Source organism: Sturnus vulgaris, chromosome 2 (assembly GCF_052056855.1).
Source record: "Sturnus vulgaris isolate bStuVul1 chromosome 2, bStuVul1.hap1, whole genome shotgun sequence".
NCBI classification, from domain to species: Eukaryota; Metazoa; Chordata; class Aves; order Passeriformes; family Sturnidae; genus Sturnus; species Sturnus vulgaris.
Genome location: NC_142244.1, coordinates 22967382 through 22987539, shown reverse-complemented (window position 1 = coordinate 22987539; position 20158 = coordinate 22967382). Strand labels below are relative to the sequence as shown.

The window sequence follows — 20158 nt, the reverse complement described above, 5'->3', positions numbered from 1 at the left end:
GTGGCAAATACACATTCCCTTCTTTAAAAGGCACTTTATACTATCATGGATTCCTGGATGCAGGCTACTGTGTAAAATGCTGAATTTTTGGTGGATTAATATTGCTGTTTGATGCTGCTAGTGATTACGACTGTGCAAGGTGTTATGTTATTGGAAAATAATGTTTCATGTACCACTTCCTATTGATTTGTTGATCAGCTCTAGATCAGAGGACTGTGTTCTTTTAGGTTCCTGGAAAGTGCTCATTGAGGACTAATGTGTAGGTGATTGTGCAACAGGTTTTGAAACTTATTTCTGTGAGTTATATTCCTTGTTTTCTATTTATAGTTTTCTATTCCATGGAATTAAAAGCTTGTGCAAAATATGACCTTTTCCAGTGGTAAGGAAGCTGGGTTCCTTATATCAATGTCAATGTTTATTATAATAAATCTACCAAACTGCAACACCTTACCCAGCTAAATTTTGAACTCTTGATAGAGAATATGCCAAATCCTAAAGTTAGTGAAAGAAGAGGAGCATTCTGTCCAACTGCATACCCCAACAGATTTCATGATCTCAGCATTGCTCCTGAATTTTTCCACATTCACACTGTTTTCTGGGAATACTGCAACAGACAGAAGTGTAGTACATGCAAAGCAGATTTGCTGGTAGTATTTTTCTTGGTTATTTTTGGAGCTAGTTACAGGCATATTGAGAACACTGGTGTTGGACTGGAGGCTGCTTTGTTGTAGCTTTTGCCAGCATAGAGAGCAAGCATGGACACAAAATGAAAACTTCTCATGTTAATGGGACATGTAAGTAACAGGTGCCTTCCTCCTTCCAGTACCTTACCCTGACACCAAAGGCAAGAAGAGCTTCCTGTGTCTAGCAAGCAAATCCAGGGGGAATGTTTGCAAAGGTTCACACACACTATCTCCCTAATTGTAGAAAACTACAAAAGAGATGCTTCTCTGTTCATTACCTCACGCCAGCAAAGTGAAAGGCTTTACAGTTCACTGTCATATAGTTCCATTTATGCTACAGAGAAAACAGGGTCAGAAATGTGACTTTATTAAATCCAAAATTGCAACTTGAAAGCAAGCAAAGGAAGTTTATTGTAGCTTTCTTCATGTAAATGAAAGCAGAGCCAGCAACAGCAAGAACTTACAGCTTACATATTCTGATTGTGGGTATGAGACTCAAAGGAAAATCGGGTAAAAGTAACCATTTCAGAAATGTTTTCCCTAAACTGGACAGCTTCATATGGTAAATCTGGGGGTCAAACTAAGAAACTTAAATAGGCTTCTTTGGAGTTAGCAGATTGTCTCCTAAAAGTTCTCTTCAAACCTATGTCAAGAATTTCAAATCTACATCAAGATTATAAAAACAATCAAGTAAAAAAATACTTGTTTTTTTTTAACAGTACCTGTGCAAACTTAGTGCTTATTTTCATCTTCCCATAATACTCAGGAAGACATTGGGCAAGGACTGAGTTGTAATGCCAGGCCAGGATTCAGTGCTCTGTACTAAAGGAAGTATGTCAGTCTGCCTTTGCTGAGGATCAGCTACGCAGCAGCTTCACTCTAGCTGACACAATGGAAAAGCCATTATTTCAGCTCTATGGAAACACAAGAATAATCTCACCCCACAGAGTTTTCCAGAATCCACTTGAAAGCAGTTACTACTTATAGCTAGAGTTCATTCAAGCTTCATCTCCCTCTTGACAGGAGGGGTGACATGGCATATACTCTTGCTTTCAGAACTTACAGCTATGAAGAATCATTGCACATACTCCTTTTTATAACTAAATGTAAAAGGTAGAACGTAGACTTGGGGCCAGTTCATCACCTTGGCTAAAATTTAAAAAAAAATAGCATTTAACTGACCATTTACCATTATTTTTAAATTTAGACATAACTGATTAGCACTTCATTTGCTTTGGTATAGTTACACTTCTGTCTCTCTCTAAAGGGAAATTCATTAAGATTTGCTAATAAGCCTATAAATGTTAAATAGTCAAGAGCATCTCTATGCTCTATAAATTGGACCAGCTTAATGTTTTTTGTCTCGAATAAGAAAGTAACTAGCTTTCCCTATTGAGAAGTAGTAGAAGTATCCCAGAGACTATGGAAGTCCTGTCAATCCCTAACTTCAAGAGGTAGAGAAGCAGAAATTGTGTAATTTCCAATCCCAAACTCACCCATTACAGAAAAAGGACAATGGGAACCCTGCTGAACGTCAACTAGTGTAATTCTTCAGAAAGAGCAGCTGCCTTGGCTGGGCTACTAAAGAGCTATTAGCTCTCCTTGACAGTGATTGCAACAATTGAAGGTGACATCTTCGTATCTTGTATATGGGTGAAATCTTCCAATACTTTTCTTTGTGGAAAGGAAAGAAGATGGAGAAGTCTCAGAAAAAGAAACTTCTGTTGATGTTTCTGGATGTGCAGCTGGATCCAGTACATGTAGCATCTAAGGATGGAAAGAAAAATGGACACTGAAAATATTTTTATGCAGTTTAATGGGCTTTTTCCTTCTCTAAGAGGTAGGAAGGATTTCTACTCAAAAGCCATTTTTCATCTTTTTTCCAAATTGAAAATGAAACATCTGTTTGCCCAGAACCTTTATATAAAGATTAATATATATCAAGAGTTCTTACCATTTCAGCCATATTCTCAGCAGGGGTATTGCAAAACTCCACAGTTGAAGTCTTTTTTGGACTGTTAGTGCCAACATTTCCTAGAAGATGTGAGCTTACAGCTTTGGATAGCTTACAATTCACAGCTGCTAGCTCTGTTGTAGTGTAAGGCTGGGCACTAGGATAGTATGTCTGTTGTCTCCCCCACTGAAGAGAGACCATGAGTTCCTCCAGCAGCCTGTGCAGAAAGGAAAGAAGCACTGTTAGTGGGGCTTGTATTTGATACTCTATAGTCAGCACCCAGCACGCTTCAGTGGAACCATCTCTTCCCACGGCTTATTTCATAAGCTAAATCTTAAACCAAAGAAATGGACAAAAATAGTGTTTAAGAACAAGGAGACAATTGAGCTATTCTCCAAGCAAGGCCTCACAGGACAGGACATTAATACTGGGAAGACTTATTTGACATCTGACAGAATAAGCACTATAAAGTCCACGTAGGTAGAAGAATTATTTGATATTTTGGAAGGAAGCAGGGAAGACTTGAAGTCAAGACAGGAAGTGATTAAAGAGAGAAAGCCTGAGGATGGGTGGGATGTCACTTCTACAGTTTATTACCCTAAAGACCTCAGACCTCTAGGGAATGAAGAAAGTATTCTATTACTTTTGCTCTTTCAGCTCTAAGACTGAAAAGTGACCATACTATACATCAGCATAATTGATTTTTGTTGAGTATCACTGGAAGAGGAGAAAGTTATTTGATTCTCCTCTAGCCTAAAATAAACTGACAAAAAATGAAGTTTATGCAAAGGTAGTCCGGATTAGAAAAATCATACTTGTGTGTATCAATCATCTCTTGACGGAACTGATCGCGTTCATTCAGCAAGTCCTGGATTGCACTTTGTGCATCCCTGGTTTGGCGCTGAAGAATTGCTCTGGTATTGGTCAGCTCATCAGCCATCACCCTGCAGAGGAAATCTCCAGTCAGCAGTGCAAGTGAACAGTTTGAAAGTCACTTTTTTCTACTACAGACCATCATTTGTCTGCTCAACCTGAGTATTAAGTTGCTGTTCTCTGTTCCCTCCCCCATGCAGAGTCTATATTAATGTAATGAAGAATAATTTCTGTTCAACTACAGTCAACACCAGGGCAAGATTACGTTTTGACTGAATTTAAACAATATTAGGTCACTTAATACAGATCTAGTAACAGACATTTCAAAATACCTTGGGAAAGTGTACATGGTTGACAAGGATCCTGTGAAAGAAAAAGCTAAATACCTTTTTCTTTCACTAACAATTCTCACAAGTACGCTGTAATCACATCTGTTCACTCATCTCTAAAAATGGAAGCTACAGCTACCGACTGCATTCATTTACTTCTCTGCCCTTCCCAGGGAAAATCATCAGATGCCAGATATGGGTGTTTAAGAGTTACAAAGGAGACAGCTGTTGTCACATTTTGCTATGCCATGGGGATTGGCACTGACCCCTCCAGCAGGCATTTCAAATGCCTGTGATACTCTAAATACAAAAACCAGAATGACATTTAAACAACGACCAGTTGGAAATAGGAGATAAAAATTAACCAGAATGTTACAATACTGAAGAGTGTTACTTTAAGCACGCTGCTGAAACTCACAGCCCTGATCTTAGAATTCCTCATAACGTTAAAAAAACCCAAGTTTGCATAGTAGCTCTTGCTCAGGTAGGACTTACAAGTACTATTACACCCCATATGTTAGACAAGTTATCATTCACCCCATATGCTATAACTTCTTAAGACCAGAAAATTAAAGGGAGGAGACTGTATTCTATTGCCATTTCCTTCAAGCAGTAAGGTCTGTTGTGATATGCATTAAGCATCATAATTCAGTCAGTTATATCCAAGTATAGTAGAAAATTAAAAATCTTAGAACACTATTTACAGATCTGGTAAGACAACTAAACTTAGCAAGTTTAAAGTCATTGTCAAGTAATATTTTGACTTTCAGACCTGCTTTTATGGTTAAAGAAGTAACAGTAGGGTTCTGAGCAGTAACACAACCAGTGTTTGATAAAGAAATCCCCCTACATTTTCTTCTATAGTAGATTCCTGGCTCTATAAGCAGAGCTCTTAAACACACCAGCTTCTTCTCAAATTGATGACTGTATCATACTGGGGGTTTGGGGATGAAAATAACTAATTGCCTTTAAGAAAAGTCAGCTGCCCTAGAAGACTTTTTTATACCCTAAACTGCATGTGGCTTTACCAAAATTAAGAGCCTCTCTTGCTTTCTTGACAAGAACTGTATGAGATTTTAGGAGGTTTAGGACTCACTGTATTACCTCTGAAAAAGCAGGACTATTCTGATTTACAAGGAGCTTACTTTTTTTATACCTTTTCTGTACTCTCAGATTTCATAATAGGTATCAGTATGTCTATTGTGGATGTCCTCTGCATATGGAAGCACACTGCAATGAGTGTATGTGATGAAAGACTGAGGGAGAATTCTGTTAGGACAGCTCCAAGAGAGGGAATACCTGCTTGCTAAGAATTTGCTTCTCCACACATCACATTGTATAGACATGCGTTCCAGTTGTTCAGACAACTGAGCCATATTTCGGCCCAGGACTTCGTTTTCTAGGATGAGCTGATTCTTCTCACGAGCCATCCGTTCAAAGTGATATTGCAGGTCATCCCCAACAGAAGCAACAAGTAATTTCTTCAACTCCCGATTGACCTGGAATTAGACCAGACTCTCTTGTAACTATCAATAGAGAATAAACATTCCTAAGAATGCAGTACAACTTATTGCAAATTGTTAACTGTTAATTCTTTCCCTTTCCAGAATGGGACGTTTCCAGGCAAGCATAAACATTTGAGCCTAATGCATGTCCAACACATTCTTGTTTAAATTCTAACAGTCAAAGTGGAAGAATGAAAGCCTGCTGCAGGAAACTAATTTTCTGTAGTATTCAACTCCGAATCAGTAAGGTAACAAAGGATTAGGCAAGACATCCACAGGTGTATGAAATAGAAAGTTATAGTCAACCCTTCTACAGCATAACCTTTTACACTTAGTGATTAAGGAGTAAAGTCTTTCCTCATGAAAGATTAATTCCCCTGCAGCTGTCTAGTGTGTTTCTCCCAGCTAAGTCTTTGACTCTTTAGTCTGTTGTCAAAGAAGCAGCACTGGAATACTTTGATGTACTTTTACTCTATCTTAGTTGATAAGTTCAAAAGGGAATCTATTTGTTTCAAGGCTAGAGTGTCATAGCAGGTCTCTTTGGTCACATTCACAAACTGTTTATGCAAACCAAAACAGTTCAGCTGTGGGAGAGAAAACACCTTTAATTTCTTACCTCTGTCTGTATACGCAGCTGATTAGAGAGACCTTCTTTATCCTGTAACAACCGCTTTTCTGAATTCTTTAGCTTTTCAATTGCATTTTTCAGTTCTATCTGTTCTTTCTTGGGATCTGTGGTTCCATCTGACTGATGGAATGTGTCTCCTTTATGTCCCACAGATTTAGCTACCTTAGCATTTTTAGTTGGAACAACATGGGTGATGGCTGTTTTGGGGACTAATATTCTAACAGCTTCAACCTCTACTGATTTATCTACATGTACTTTCCCGAGCTGCAGAACTCCAGGACTCAGGGAAGAGGCTGTCTTTCTACGGGGGCTGTGGTGGATGTGATGGCTCGTAGTGTTGGCTCCAGTGACTACTTCCACTGATCCAACTGTTTGCTCTGTTTCCATGCCATCTCCAGGTCCTCGAATGGGTGCTGAGGCATCATCAACTGAAATTTAGAAATTGTGGAGAAAAAGTTTACCACCTTTCACTTGGTTATAGTATCATTGTAAGACTTCCCTTAATTTCTGTACTCCAGAGTTAGAGATTTTAATTGTACACTGCATGTATCAAATAGTCGATTGCAGCAGTGATTACCAAGCACAAGTCATAAAATCGTAGAATGGTTTGGACTGGAAGGGACACCCCTGCTGTGGGCAGCGACACTTTCCACTAGACCAGATTGCTCAGGGCCCCATCCAACCTATTCTGAATACTTCCTGGGATGGGGCATCCACAACTTCCCTGGGAACCTGTTCCAGTGTCTCACCACCCTCACAGTAAGCCCTTACTCAAGTAAATTCTTACTCAAATGTGCATTGCTCATTAACAACAGCAGTACAAGACACAAATGCTGATCTGAATTGCATTAATTTTAATTTCCTGCTGCCATACAAGATTAAATGCAGACACAAAAAAGCTTTGCTGTCAAAAAAAATTGACATTACTCATAGGCTGAAAACAAAATCAGGTTTTTGGAGCTGGCAGAATCAGAGCAATTTCATTTTAATAGCAAGAAGCAAATGAAAAACAGCTATTACACAGACAGCTACTGACACCTTAAGAAGTTTAGCAGATTTTTAAGTACTGACATGTTTTAGTTGCCCAAGTGAAGTTGAAGAAAAGCTAACAACCTAGTTCTGCTCCATTTCTGAACTACAGACTCCAACATTCCCAGTAATGCTGCATTCTACTCTATAGTCCTCAATATACACAACATCTACCAAAATTAATTTTATTTAAGTCCACTAAGTTTTCAGCTGAATAAATTATTATTGTAGTACAGTTTCCTCACAATGGGTGAGAAATACAAAGTTTCTGAGGGCATGGCTACACATACAGCTTTTTTTCTCATACTCAAGGCAGAAATGTGAACTTGTGTCCTCTATCCAAATATTACTGGATTCAAAAATGCTGTAGAGTAACACCATTATATTGCCTTACTTTCCAGTTTGCTGAATCAGTACCAAGAGGTTCTAAATACTAGAGGAGGCTGTCAGAAAAGTGTAGAGACAGATCACAGTACCAGTGACCAACTTATTTTTCAATATCGAGCTGGATTAGAAAAACTACATTAAATTGCTGTTCCATCCAGGCAGCTCTGGTTTTCACTGCAATAACAGTCACAGAACTACTTCCTTATAGCTACATAAAAGGAGTAAGTTTTAATGAAAGGAGCCTGGTATATAGTGTAACTCTGGTGTTTAGAATTCCAGTTAAAGTACTTTTTAATCCAGTCTGCTTAGATGTCATATGAACAACCTACCTTTTTCTAGAGATGTCATTTTCTCTTTAGCAGTCAGCTCTTCCTAACTAGGTAAGTCTGAGGAAGAAATAAGGAGGGAGGCAAAAAAAAAAATCTTTAGCAAGGTAACAGCAACAGTTAATCCTGGATTATCCCGTTTTTTAGTATAACCTCTCAACTCCAGTTCAGCAGCACAGTGAAAAAACCAAAATAAAAGGGAAAAACACAAAATAGTAAAAACTACACCAAAACCCATAGAGTTAAAAGGAGAAGACTGCTTCTGGCACTTGTGTCTTTTTTTCACCAAGGTCTGCACTTCAACACCTTTGCATTGCTCCTCATCTTGTTCTAATTTCCATTCCTCAATTTTTTTTTCTGGTCTCCTAATGCCAGCCAGGGGTTTTAAGCACAGAAGCACAAATGGGATAGGACTGCTGGGGAATGCGTCTCAAGCTGCTTTATTATTTTTTTTTTGTCCCAAACATCAGTCTCACTACAAGGTTGGGACAATGGGAAGATGCCAGCAGCTCACGTCCTTGGCAGCAGCCGCAGAATGTTATGTTACAATGCACTTTGAAAGTTTTTTGACCAATCACAAAAGCAAAAACATATTGACAGTAGTTCTATCCACCCACTATAAGTACACGTACCTTCGGATAAAACAATGCTTGCTTATTTCAAATACAATACCTACTTGTAAGCCTTAAAATACAATGAACAGAGCTCCATTATTAAGCTTAGACCTTCCTAATATCTTGCTAGATATACTTTTCTGTAGCTTAAAGAGTTATTCCAGCCAAGTGTTAATACACAGACCATTGTTCTATTTGGCCTTGCTTTCTACAGCTCATATAACTTTTCTGCTGACGTGCCTTATGCTTTCTGCTTAGCTCTAACTGCAGTTTGCTGTTTCTGCGGCCTGCTTTTTTGCAGCTTTCCCAAAACCCTCTGCTTTTAAGGATTCTCACAGTCTCCCTCCTTTTTTCAGTGAGCCCCCATCTTACCCTTTAAAAGCCTGTAACACTCCTACAGTACAACTGCATGACCATGCCAGGATAACCTAAAATAATTACAGAACCACAAGAAAAGGAAATCCCACACTTGGCTTCAAGCAAATCAAGCAGTGAAGAGGAAACAATAGCAACTGCACAGCCACACAATTCCTTTAGTCCTGCTTGCTGAAACAACCTTTTTGATAGGGCCTATTCTCAGTCAAAGAAGGAGTCAGTACCCGGAGTGGGTGCACATGGTTAGTTGATCCCCATTTTGGCCCAATCCACCATCCTGGCCATTTTCTCCCTTATCCACCAAAGGTACTGACCATTGCCACCTGCATCCACAGGACCATCCACTCTCAATAATACAAGTCACTCATCCCTCTTTTCTAAGGTCTAATTTTGAGATCAGTATACCCCTATCTTGTTTGGCTGGCTTTTTTTCTGTGAGTTCTCCCCATTATTCAAGGGAGATGTCCAGGGCCCTTGCTTCCTTTCACTGTACCACTGAAAAGGTTTAACTACAGCTTTTTGACTTCCATTGCAGCAGCTCTCTGCTCTAAAAAGAAAATGGCAGCAGCGAGCACGCTGCTACTTTCGGGTTTCTAGACTAAAGACTTGTTTTGTGTCAGGCAGGTTTATCTTTTGTGATGAACAGAAGACAAGAGAAACACCTTTTCCTCCTGGAGCTTTCTCTAACTATGATACAGAGATGTCTCACCATCTGTTACTTCTACGACTGGAGTTGTGTGTTTGCTTATTTAATAGCATTAGGTATTAATCATCACTGCTGTTTGTCCCTTTTAATTGAGGATCTCTAATTGATGAGAACGAGGAGGATGAAAGCGTAGCAGATCAAGAAGAGGCAAGAACAGTCAACGAAAGACTGATTAGGAGCATTTGGGCTTATCCGCTCCATCAGACACGACATGCTGGTGATCCTGCTCCTTCAGAGGTCACGCCATAGCCGTGGCCACTTACGCGTGGGGGTAGTGTAAGCTTCCCAACATGTCCCCCCTCCTCCTCCATCTCCCTCACCGGTTGCATCAATACCCACCGCACCTCTCAGGACGCCGAGCCCTGCAGGATCCAGGGCCTCACACAGCCACTGCCCGCCCGGCCCCGGCCCCCCTGCCCCGGCAGACGGGCCCGCAGCAGCGTCGTTGCGGCACCGCCGCAGTTGGCACCTCCGCGGCTTCCGCGTCCGGCGGCGGGCGGGGCGCCCCGCGCGTCGCGTCCGCTCCCGCCCAATCGCGGGCTCGGCGCGGGGGCGGCGCTTCGGTTGACGGGCCAGGGGCGGGCTGGGCGTCGCTATCAGCGCCGTCATCAGCCTCATCACCATCATCGCCATGGTGAGCGGGGACATGGGGCTGGGGGGCGGCGGGGCAGCAGCTCCGCGGGGCAGAGCCCCTCAGGGCCGCGGGAGGGACGCGCCTGGCTCCGCCCGGCCCTTAGGTGGGGGGCCCGTGGGGCGCAGCTGGGGGATGTTTTATGGGGCCGTTTGGACTCGTTGGTGCTCAGCTGTTGGGAAGCTGCTGCTGCCGCCATCCCGGAGCCACCCTGAGCTGGTAATCGGCCAGGAAGTCGGGAGACCTAGCGGGAAGGCAGTGGTGCATTTGGGGGAGAGAATGCACTTTAGGTGCCACAGTGTTTATTCTTGACTGGATGTGCTGTGTAGTAATGCAGGACAGGCGACAGGATGTCATTGCAGGGGCAGTAATAAAAAAAACCAAAAACCCAGTTTGCATTTTAATCTCGGGGAAAGGTTCTTCACCCAGGGGGTGGTTGGGCACTGCAACAGGCTCCCCAGGGCAGTAGTCACAGCACCAAGCCTGGCATAGTTCAGAAAGTGTTTGGTCAATGCTCTCAGACACAAGGTGTGACTCTTGAGGCTGCCATGTGCAAGGCCTGGAGTTCCACTCGACAGTCCTTGTGGTTCCCTTCCATCACAGCATACTCTGAGGTTATAATGAAACACAGCTGAGTCCCCCTTGCCGAAGATAGTGTACAAACCCCAGTGTTGTAGAGCTGATTAAAAAAATCAACAGCTTTGACTTGCATTTTGTACTCAAACTCATATGCAAGACACATGCAGTAGCCAGGCCGATGCACATGAGGGTGAGTAGACCGTTAAATACCTAGCTCCAGCACCTCAAATTTTCCCCGGCCCTTCCAGTAGTTTATTTTGCACCTTGCTTTTGAAACATAAACTCAAGATCAGCATTTGCCACTGTTTTCAGATGCAGAGGTTATAAGTGTTCTGTTTAATCCAAGTAAAACTGTAATTTTCAATTCCTGTGTTGAATTTATTCATGTCAGCAGAAGTCCTGCTTTTTGAGTTGTACCTTAGGTAAACCATTTGCTTTGTTTTAGCTGATTGCCACTGAGTTTGACATGTTTCTAATCTCCCTTTATTTCTGAGGTGACACCTACTTCATTAGAGCAGTATGGAATATGACGGCAACCTCTAACAAAATGTTTCATGACATATTAGTTTAATTTCTTTTGGAAGGCCTTCGATGATAGGAACTACATGATCTGTTGGGATAATTGCATTTGCATGATGATTTTTATAGGTCACTGAGTTTTTTCCTATTACATTTTGTGCTGGAAATGATACCAGTGATTATTTGTTCTGTTCTTTGTGGGTTAAAGATGTTCCATTTTATTTTTTATTTGTAGAAGTACTTGAAGATTTTAACTTTGCCCTTTCCTCATTTCACATTTTTCTTCAGTAAACAAATCTTGTTCTCTTAATATTTTTCTGTTAGTAACTGGTTTTAAAATTTAGCCATTTTCCACTCTGCCTGCAGTTTTCTCTAAATGTAGTGTTTAATCCTGCAGGTTTCTTCGCAGCTGCATTGTGTTCCACTGCTGCTGAACAGAGCAAAATATTTGTTTCTTGTATCTTAGATCTTCATATTGTCAAATTTACCATATCTTTTTTCCTGAACTGTTTTGCACTCTCACTGCAACCTACTGTAACTATCTGATTTCCTGTGGTTTTGTTGTCTGGCCAATTTCTCCCCTTGTATTTGAATTTTTATTGTAATACTTAGCATTTGTTTCCATAGAATTTTCAGATTGTCATTCTCAGTTCAGCTTCTAAGATGCTTGCAGTCTTTCCCACACCTTAGTTGTCAGCCCAGATTCTGGATGTATGCTTTCTCAGTTTCATTTTCAGTGTAGTAAGAAAAATCTGAAATAAAGCAGGTGCATGGCAGATCTTTGCGGAACACCATCTGACTCCCAGTTGGCAAGGGAAGTATTCCTAATTACATCTTCATATGATAGATGTAATTGCTCTTTAGTTTTGGCCATAATGCCTTACTCATCTTGTCAGATTCGCAGGTGACAGAATTAAAAGCCTTATCAGTTCCCTGTTTGTCACAACTATGGCTTCTCCCTTGCTCACTGTATCAGAAAAAGATTTATTCTTGACAAATTCACATTATCTGCTTTTTATTATTGTGTTGTTTTCTTAGATGTTCAATAATCATCTACTTAATAACTTGTTCCATTATCTTTGCAAACACTGCCTCTCTTGCCCTTCTCCTGTGCCCTGGGATCTTTCTTCTCTGGTCTTTCAAGTGTTACAGAGTCCTGCTTGTTTCTTTTATACTAAAAAACCCACTAATTTTTCCACACATGTACCCTTCATCCTGACAGTTTCCTAAAATATATTTAGAATAATTTGGCCACTGGAAGATGATGGGAGAATGGATGTTTGGGAATGAGTGCTGCTCGGTTATATATGGACTCAGGATCCTGGGGAAGGGCTAAGTTATGTAACTGTTGGATGCCATGACTTTATGCATCTGACCCATCTTAAACCTGTTCAGAACATCTTTTCTCAGGAGCAAAATCAGAATATAAAAGATGCCTTCTAGTGGATTCTAATACTGATCTGCAAGCTGGACGTTAGCATCAGGATTTTAATTAGATTCTGAAAGTAATTAATTTTGGGTTGGAAAGCCGGACCAACCTTTAGTACTATGTTGCTTCCACTTAATCATATCGCTTGAGTAAGTTTTAACATATGACTCAGAAAAAAACTGTTACAAGTCATATCATGGCTTGTAACAAAAGATAACTTTTAGTGGAATCAGTTTGCAACGTATTTGTGTCACACCCTGTACTCCACTCACGTGCAAGCAGTGCTCTGGAAGTGGTTGTGTGCATTGTAAAACTGGGCAGGTATATTGATGTGGTGGCAGAAGCTGAGGTAAAGGGACAAATGTTCTGAAATATCCTGCAGTTATTTGTCTAACAGCACTTTGGCTTTACAGCCTGCTAATCAGTGGAGAACAGCTTTCCTTGTCATCAAATGGCAGCATTTCAGATCAGTTCTGGTGCATTCTGGTGTCTGATTTGTAATTGTGGGAGACCTGGCTGCTGTGAACGGTGTGCAGTAAATTGCCAAAGGCAAACCTGCTTTTCTCCACCCAAGATGTGGTCTCCCTCTTGGCTGCTTGAATGCTCTCTTATTCTGTAATGGTATCTTTCATGTAATCACATATAGAGATGCATTTGTCCATGATGTTAACAACATTAATTTCTTTTGATTCATGAGTTTGGTGCACTGTGACTCTTGAAAGTGTTCCAGATACGGAAGTGCAGCATTTTCCAGAGAACAATGAGCTCTGTTCAGCACAGACACAGAGCCTGATTGCAGTGGAAACTCTGCACATAGGTGCAGTTAGAGGATTTCCTTTTCTTCAACCATTTGAAACAATTATTGTTACCCCTGCAATCTGACAGCTGCATTCTACATTACCAAGACTCTTTGAACAACAGGACAGACATTATTTCCTCCTTGTGCATAAAGAAATCAAGGCACATAAAAGCCTGGTGACTTATCTAATTGATGCCATCTGGTTTTGATCTTGTGGATGTAGAAGTACATAGTTAGTGGAATTTAAGTGTCCAACTGCCTTAGGGGAAAATATATATGAAATTTATTCTCCTGCCTGCCAGAGCTTGCAGTCTTGTAATTTTGACAAAAATCTTGTATATATATCAAGGGATGAACAGTTCAGCTCACTTCAGCAGGAAGTTTGATAACTTGTGTGTTACGTGTTTGCTGTAATTGTTATTATCATCAGTTCATTGGTAAAACCCACAGCTTGGAGAACATCGACATGGAAATCATCAGTTTAGATAAGACAGGGAAGAAAAATGAGAGGTTTTTTTTTTAAGTGCTTTGATTCATGGGTGGAAAATACTTATTTCCTTTTTGGGAAATTGGTCTTAGGAAATGAATCAGGAATTTCTAGAATTTGACAATAGTGAGGCCTGGGTTTTCATGGTGTGTTCAAATTTTCAGCTGAAGAATTTAAAAAGGCAGAACAGCTCATGGAGCTGTATTGCTTACAGGAATTTCTCTTGGGACATGGCAATCTCAACTATACTGGTTGAGCTGCTAAAATGGAATAATTTTGATGAAGATCTGTCATTCAGAACTGATAACATAAACAGACTAAACTCTTTCCTGCTAACAGACTTTCCTGAACGAGTGCATGTTTATAAAATGACTTTTCGTAATTTCCAAATTGCTTACTTCCTGTTGCAAAACAGCTGCCGTTAAAAAAAAAACCACCCCCCCCCCAAAGCATTTTAAACTCTTCCAGGAAAAGATACAATATCTCCACAAAAGACACTTTCGTAATGCTTGAGAAATTTTGCTTCTTTGATCTTAAAACAAGACTCAGTTTCACTAGAATGACAGCTGATGATTACATTGAATTTTTCTTAGCTGCACAATGGCCTTATCCTGTCAGTTGAAAGTTTGCAAGACAGAACCAACCACAAAGACAAGTCTCTGCACTTAATGGCCAACTCTTATTTGCAGCATTTCATCACAGGGAAAAAAAAATGTGTATGCAGTATGAGGAGAAAATAAGTAAATAGCTCTCAGGTAGCCTCTAACTACTTACTGCATGGTGAGTCTTCCTATGAGCATCAAGAGTATGTCATGGTTTTGTCTTGAACTGGTGATTCCAAACAGTGGAAATTTACTTCTTCAGCAGGTAGGCTGTGTGCATTGCAAAATATGTAGCTGATAAAATAACAGATTCTTTGTCACTCTGTTAGGCAAAGTGAAAACTGTTTGAAAACCCCCATAACTTTCCTTTGTTCCAGGAGCTCGTTTTGGGTTTGATGCTCACATCTTTATGACATTATGTGCTTTATAAAATACCACCCTGCCAACACTAAGTTGACAGGTTTAGAATCCATGGGATAAATTACCTCCTACTGTAGCCAAGTCTTGGCTTTGGCTTGCAGAAATTACCATTTCTCCAAATGTAATTTAAGATGAATTGATGGCTCTTCTTATGGGGTGGCTCGAGCAGGTGACATTGATACAGTCAAAGTTACCTAACATTGTCTAATGATAAGTTTGATACTAATCTCCCTTTGTCACCCAGAGTTGTCCATCCAGATCCTTTGAGTTGTGGGTACAGATCTTAATAACTGACATGTCTGTCCTAATGGTATGTTGGGTTTCTTAAAATATATATTTGTCAGAAACTCCAGAACTTCAGGAATTACTCAGTGAACCAATGCCAGGAATAAAGAAAAGTTGCAAACTTCCAGTTAGCAGTAAAAAATAATAGAATTTGATGACAGAGACAGTAGTTATTTAGAGAGATGTTCCAGGCAGATTTGATGTGGGTAAAATTTACATTTAACTGTCAGAGCTCAGCATTTTTTGAAAGTACATCTAGATTGTTGTTAATACAAGAACTCAGCTGGTCTATGTCAGATCTGGAGCAGCTTGGAAGTATGAGCATTACCTTTGGGCAAAGAGGCACCAAGCTATAATTAGAATCATAGAATCATCATTTAAGTTGGAAGGGACCTCCAACCTGCTCAAAACAGGTCTAACCAGATTAGGTTGTTCCAGGCTGTGTCCCGGCAAGTCCTGAACATCTCCCAAGATGGAGATTGCACACTTCCTCTGGGCATCCTGTGCCAGTGCTTGACCACCCTCTTGGTCATTCTTTCTTTTTCTAGTATGTGACTGGAATGTTCTGTGTTTCCATGTGTGTCTTTTGCATTTTTTTGCTCTCACTCATTTTGTGCACCTTCAGGGAAAGTCTAGATCCATCTTTTTGGTGTATTTCAGTTAGGCAGTTAGACAGCAGTAATGTCACCTTCTCTAATCTGAGTGGGCTTGGTTCTCCCAGCCTCCTCTCATGTGTCCTGTTCTCCAGACCCTGATTGCCTTGGTGGCCAGTGGCTAAGCACTAAAAATAGAACCTTTTAGGTTTTTCTGTTTGATAGTATCTGTTTCCTTTAAGCCAAGGGAGTAGTGACCCTCCAAAAAGTGGGCTTGGCTGTTCATTTTCCCATTTTAGTGTCAGTTTCTAGAATCCTATGGTGATCTCGTATATCCAGGTGGGATACTCTGTTAATCAGGAACTGGCTGGTGAGAAACAATGGTTGTAGGGAACATCTGTTGCTCTAAGCCTGAAGAGAGAGGGATTTTCCGTGAACACTGAATTTTAAATTGTAGCTGCCAGGAATAATTACCAAAAGTACTGTTTCTTGAAAGTAAGCACTGTGCTCATGCTTGGCCTAATGCATCCATACAATTTTGTGTTCCTTTCTGTCCTTATACAGGTGGAAACCAGAGGCCCTGGTGCCAGAGCAACACACCAAGGTCACTCAGTAGTGTTACGTGGGTGGAACCCCATAGTTCTCTCCCAGTTAGCAAAACAGAAAGAAAAAAACAGCATAAGGTTTGATAAAGGGAGTAAATTGTGTGTGGCAGGGCTTTGGAACAGTTTAATACTAAGAATGACAGCTTAGCAAGTATTTTCATCTATAATGAGTGTATCTCAGGTCAGATGAGCACGTACAAGAGGTAGAAGTTACTATTCTTTTTTTTCCTCACACTCTGTGCCTATTAGAGTTATGAGATAAACTCTGTGAGGTGCCTTTATGAGTTGTCCTGGAGTGGAAGCTGTGATATTCGTTTAAAAATTGTGGCATTGAGATTTTTGGGAGGCTCTGGGATTGGTGTTGGGAGGCTGGGCATTGAGGAAGGGCACCTACCCGTGTGTCTCAGTTTTCCTGTGTGAAAGGACTTCATCACCCTGTCTGTTGTGATCTGTGCTTTATCATTTAGTCATTTCTACCTCCTCTTACGAGGTTACTAAGTTTGAAGCTCTAGGTGTACTAGGAAGAGGTAGCAGTGGCTTCTAACTAATCATTTCAGAAATGAATTCTTGAGGCTTGAATGAGGTGCTCAACTGTCCTTGGGCACCAGAGGGTGCTCATGTCTTTGCAAAGAAGTGGCTCCTTCCCAAGATGTGTTCCTGAGAGCCTGTTGCATGATCTTTGTTTGCATGGGATCCTTCAGTGATTGTAACTGCCTTAATTATCTTTTTTTTAAAAATCGCACTTTTTCTGCAGAATATTCCAACATATTTGGAAGGAGAGTCACATATAAGAGAGGGCTAGGCGTGGGAAGTGAAGTGGGTAGGCATGCCTGTGTACCTGTTCTTCCACATACTGCACATTTAAGTGTGATCCTTCACTAAATTTAGTACTCCTCCTATTTTTAGCCTTTCATTGTTTTCTTTCTCCTACTGTAGAGACTGTATCATGCTGTATGTTTTCTAGTTACATAGGAGCAATGCTGTCCTCGCCCTGTCCCATGGTCTCTTTTATAATACACTCTTTGATAACTGAACTGTGGTCTTTTAAGTCTGAAGACTCCCAAACCACTGAGATGAAGTGGAGGAACTGAGGTCTGCATCCAGTTCTTGCAGCTACTGACATTCTGGACTAGCAGTATTTCCTGGAGGCAGCTGCAGGGGCAGTGAGCTGAGCAGCATTTTTCTTTTCTGACTTCTTCCACAGATGCCTAGTTCCTGTGCTGAAGAGAATGGTCTGTGGAAGCAAGAAATCAGGATGACCTGACTAACCTGCCTCTGCTCTGTTTTTGCCAAAATGAAAGGGGATTTACGATGCCTAAATAGTACAAATATTTTAGCTCTTAAATCTTGGTATCCTTCCGTGAAAGGAGTGATGGTGATGATTATTCCCATTTTACAAAAGTGGGGGAAATGGCCTCCTTTTTGAAGAGGTGCTGAATATCAAATGCACTAACGCAGGGGGCAGCTGTGTAGGTGGAACTAAGTAATCTTATTCAAACTATATATGGGATTGGAATCTCTCAGTCACTGTCTTCAGCCAGCAGAGACATTTGCATCTCAGGGTAATAACATAGATCAGTGGTGCAAATCTGATTACAAAAGTCCTATGCCTTGGGAGAGAAGTGATCTGTGAATTGTAGAACAAATCTTCATAAAGTGAAGCTGTAAGTCTGTTAGGATTGGCAGAGTTTGGGAATAAGATTATACTCGCCTGCTTTGCTTTCTGTACCCCACAGAAGTTTTTGATTTCTTACTTTACTAATGGGAAATTGCTGAACAGCTTTTATCATGAGAACTACTGTTTGCTTGTAACTTGTTACTAGTCTGACTTCAGAATAAATTATGACCATGACATCTGTACTAGCTGAAATTTGGATTTAGTCCAACCACCTTAGAATTTGACACAATATGAGAAAAAGCAAAGCCAGCATTTGGTTAAACAGTAGTGCAGACAAAATAATACTTGCTTTAAGTGCCCACAGTAGTGAATGAGAAAAGTGTCAGCAGAGTTGTCAGTTTCATAGGACCATAAATTGTTACTAGACCATGACAAACTCTGACAGTTCCAGGTGGATGCAGCATGTGTGGTCGTCAGAGCATTCACACAAACTTCTGGGTGCTAATTGCTCGTGGTATTGTCTGACTGAAGGACCTGCTCTCCCTTAGCTGTGATTCCAAGGCAACCAACTAGTTTCTGTTAAAAAAGCTTTCCAGAAGATTATTATGAGCTGAGATAATCTGAAGATGCTGTAGGCATTATACTGCTTTGAAGTGCTGTTGACAGCTTTAGTTGAGGATTTGTAGGTGTTTCCTTTCAAAGCTCTACTTCCAGCTGCTTGTAACTTTCTCCAATTTTAACCATTCTGTGTGAAAATTTCGAGATTGATTCTACAAGAGGCTGAAAATTTCATAAAATACCTGAATAGGAATGTGTGGGGAGAAAATTTGAAAATGTTTCAGAATCCTAATTAAAAAAAAAAAAAAAAAATCAGTGTTCCTCTGCAAAGGTTTAGTTCTCAAAATACTGGAAATTGAAAGCTGGAAGTTTGGCAGAGGAATGCAGAGGAAGTTTTGCAGAGGTTTTCTTTTCTATAAAAGAAAACTGCCTTTGAGTGTTGACATCAGTTTTAATGTTAGGCCAAGTTTTGAGCCTTTCAGAAATGTTTTTCTTGTAAGTACAATATTGGTTGGATCATGTAGCAGGGTTTGCACAGGTAGCTCAGTGTTTCTCTTCCTGGCATCACACGAAAGCATTAATCTCGTGGTTGGAAGGTAGAGACACAGTGTTCAGCAGCTGACCATGGCAGCATTAGTTCTGCTGCTGGCTGATTAAGTGCAAAGCACCTAAACTTTGTGCTCAGATGTGATTATGTGGGATGACCTGCATTGCAAATCGTGCTCTGAGTCAGGGAACAGCTCTGCTTTTGCTTAAATCACTGTCAGGCTCTGCTGGAGTTAGTGGAGGCAGACAGGCATGTGCTGAGCACTACTGACTGCTCTGAGAGGAATTACCTGTGATCATTTAATTATGAATGCAATAATATATGACCCTATCATCTGCAGCTTTATAAATGTGCATTAAATGGCCACATGTTCTCCTAAAGACAAGATGTAGGTGGTCTTCTAAAGCTAAACCTATTTGAACAGAGCAGTGAGGAGCAGTATGGCATCCTTCACGTGTTCTAGAGAAATTGTAAAAGCAGATTTCTTGCTTAGTAAATTGACAGAACAGCCAGATAATTTTGCTGATGTGGCATGAAATTGCAGATTCCTAAATCTGAAAAGAAAATTTGAGGCCTTCAACCTTCTATCACAACCCTTGAGCATAAGGGGATGATTTATTGAACTGAGATTCCAGTTGAAGAGGAAGATTCCCTTGGTTAATGCTACAAGGACAGAAGTATCCCCATGCTACTTGGCAATAGATGCTCCAAGCAGCAATAGCCATATGAACATACCCAGTCCAAAAGGCACCTGAGAAGCCTAGGGACCAGTAATATTGGAAGTCTGTGGATCCAAGGTATGTAGCACCAGTTGGAGGAGGGTAAACACAAATGCAGTAGAGTGTTTGACTCAATAAATTTCAAATATTATTAAGAACGTTAATAAGTTAGCCAATATTTGCTTAATTTAAAACAGTCTAGAATTTGTGTGAAATTTTCACTAGGTAGGCTTTGCTTTCTACAAGGAGAGGATGAAAAGAGATATGCTTACAAAATTCATCAGTGAGATTTTGAATACAAGGCTTAGGTTGAGAACTGTCTGTAGTCAAGACATTGTCATGGAAATTGCAGTTGCCA

At 40.5% G+C, this 20158-nt stretch overlaps 2 protein-coding genes across 7 annotated transcripts in view; one reads left to right on the top strand and one right to left on the bottom strand.

Annotated features, from left to right (window-relative positions):
• Positions 1-1034: 1034 nt before the first annotated feature.
• BLZF1 (basic leucine zipper nuclear factor 1) lies at positions 1035-9917 on the bottom strand. Of its 2 annotated transcripts, none has more exons than XM_088158894.1 (7): positions 9749-9917; positions 7718-7774; positions 5961-6400; positions 5139-5338; positions 3453-3581; positions 2638-2854; positions 1035-2450 (listed from the first exon to the last, which is right to left on the bottom strand). In XM_088158894.1, the coding sequence occupies exons 2-7, from the start codon at positions 7734-7736 to the stop codon at positions 2265-2267; spliced, it is 1191 nt and encodes a 396-aa protein (XP_088015020.1). In that variant the 5' UTR covers positions 7737-7774; positions 9749-9917; the 3' UTR covers positions 1035-2264. The 2 variants fall into 2 exon arrangements, with proteins under 2 accessions (XP_088015020.1, XP_014734085.1); XM_014878599.2 differs by having other exon boundaries at positions 9754-9917.
• The window catches only part of NME7 (NME/NM23 family member 7), an 88559-nt gene continuing 78280 nt past the window's right edge, over positions 9880-20158 (top strand). The window contains exon 1 of one of the 5 annotated variants that reach the window (XM_088158892.1): positions 9880-10043. In XM_088158892.1, the coding sequence (XP_088015018.1) occupies positions 10041-10043 (3 nt within the window). In that variant the 5' untranslated portion in view covers positions 9880-10040. Of the gene's footprint in view, positions 10044-10160; positions 10260-19625; positions 19879-20158 lie in introns of those variants that run through there. The other 4 variants (XM_014878600.2, XM_088158893.1, XM_088158890.1 and 1 more) reach the window with 4 other exon arrangements.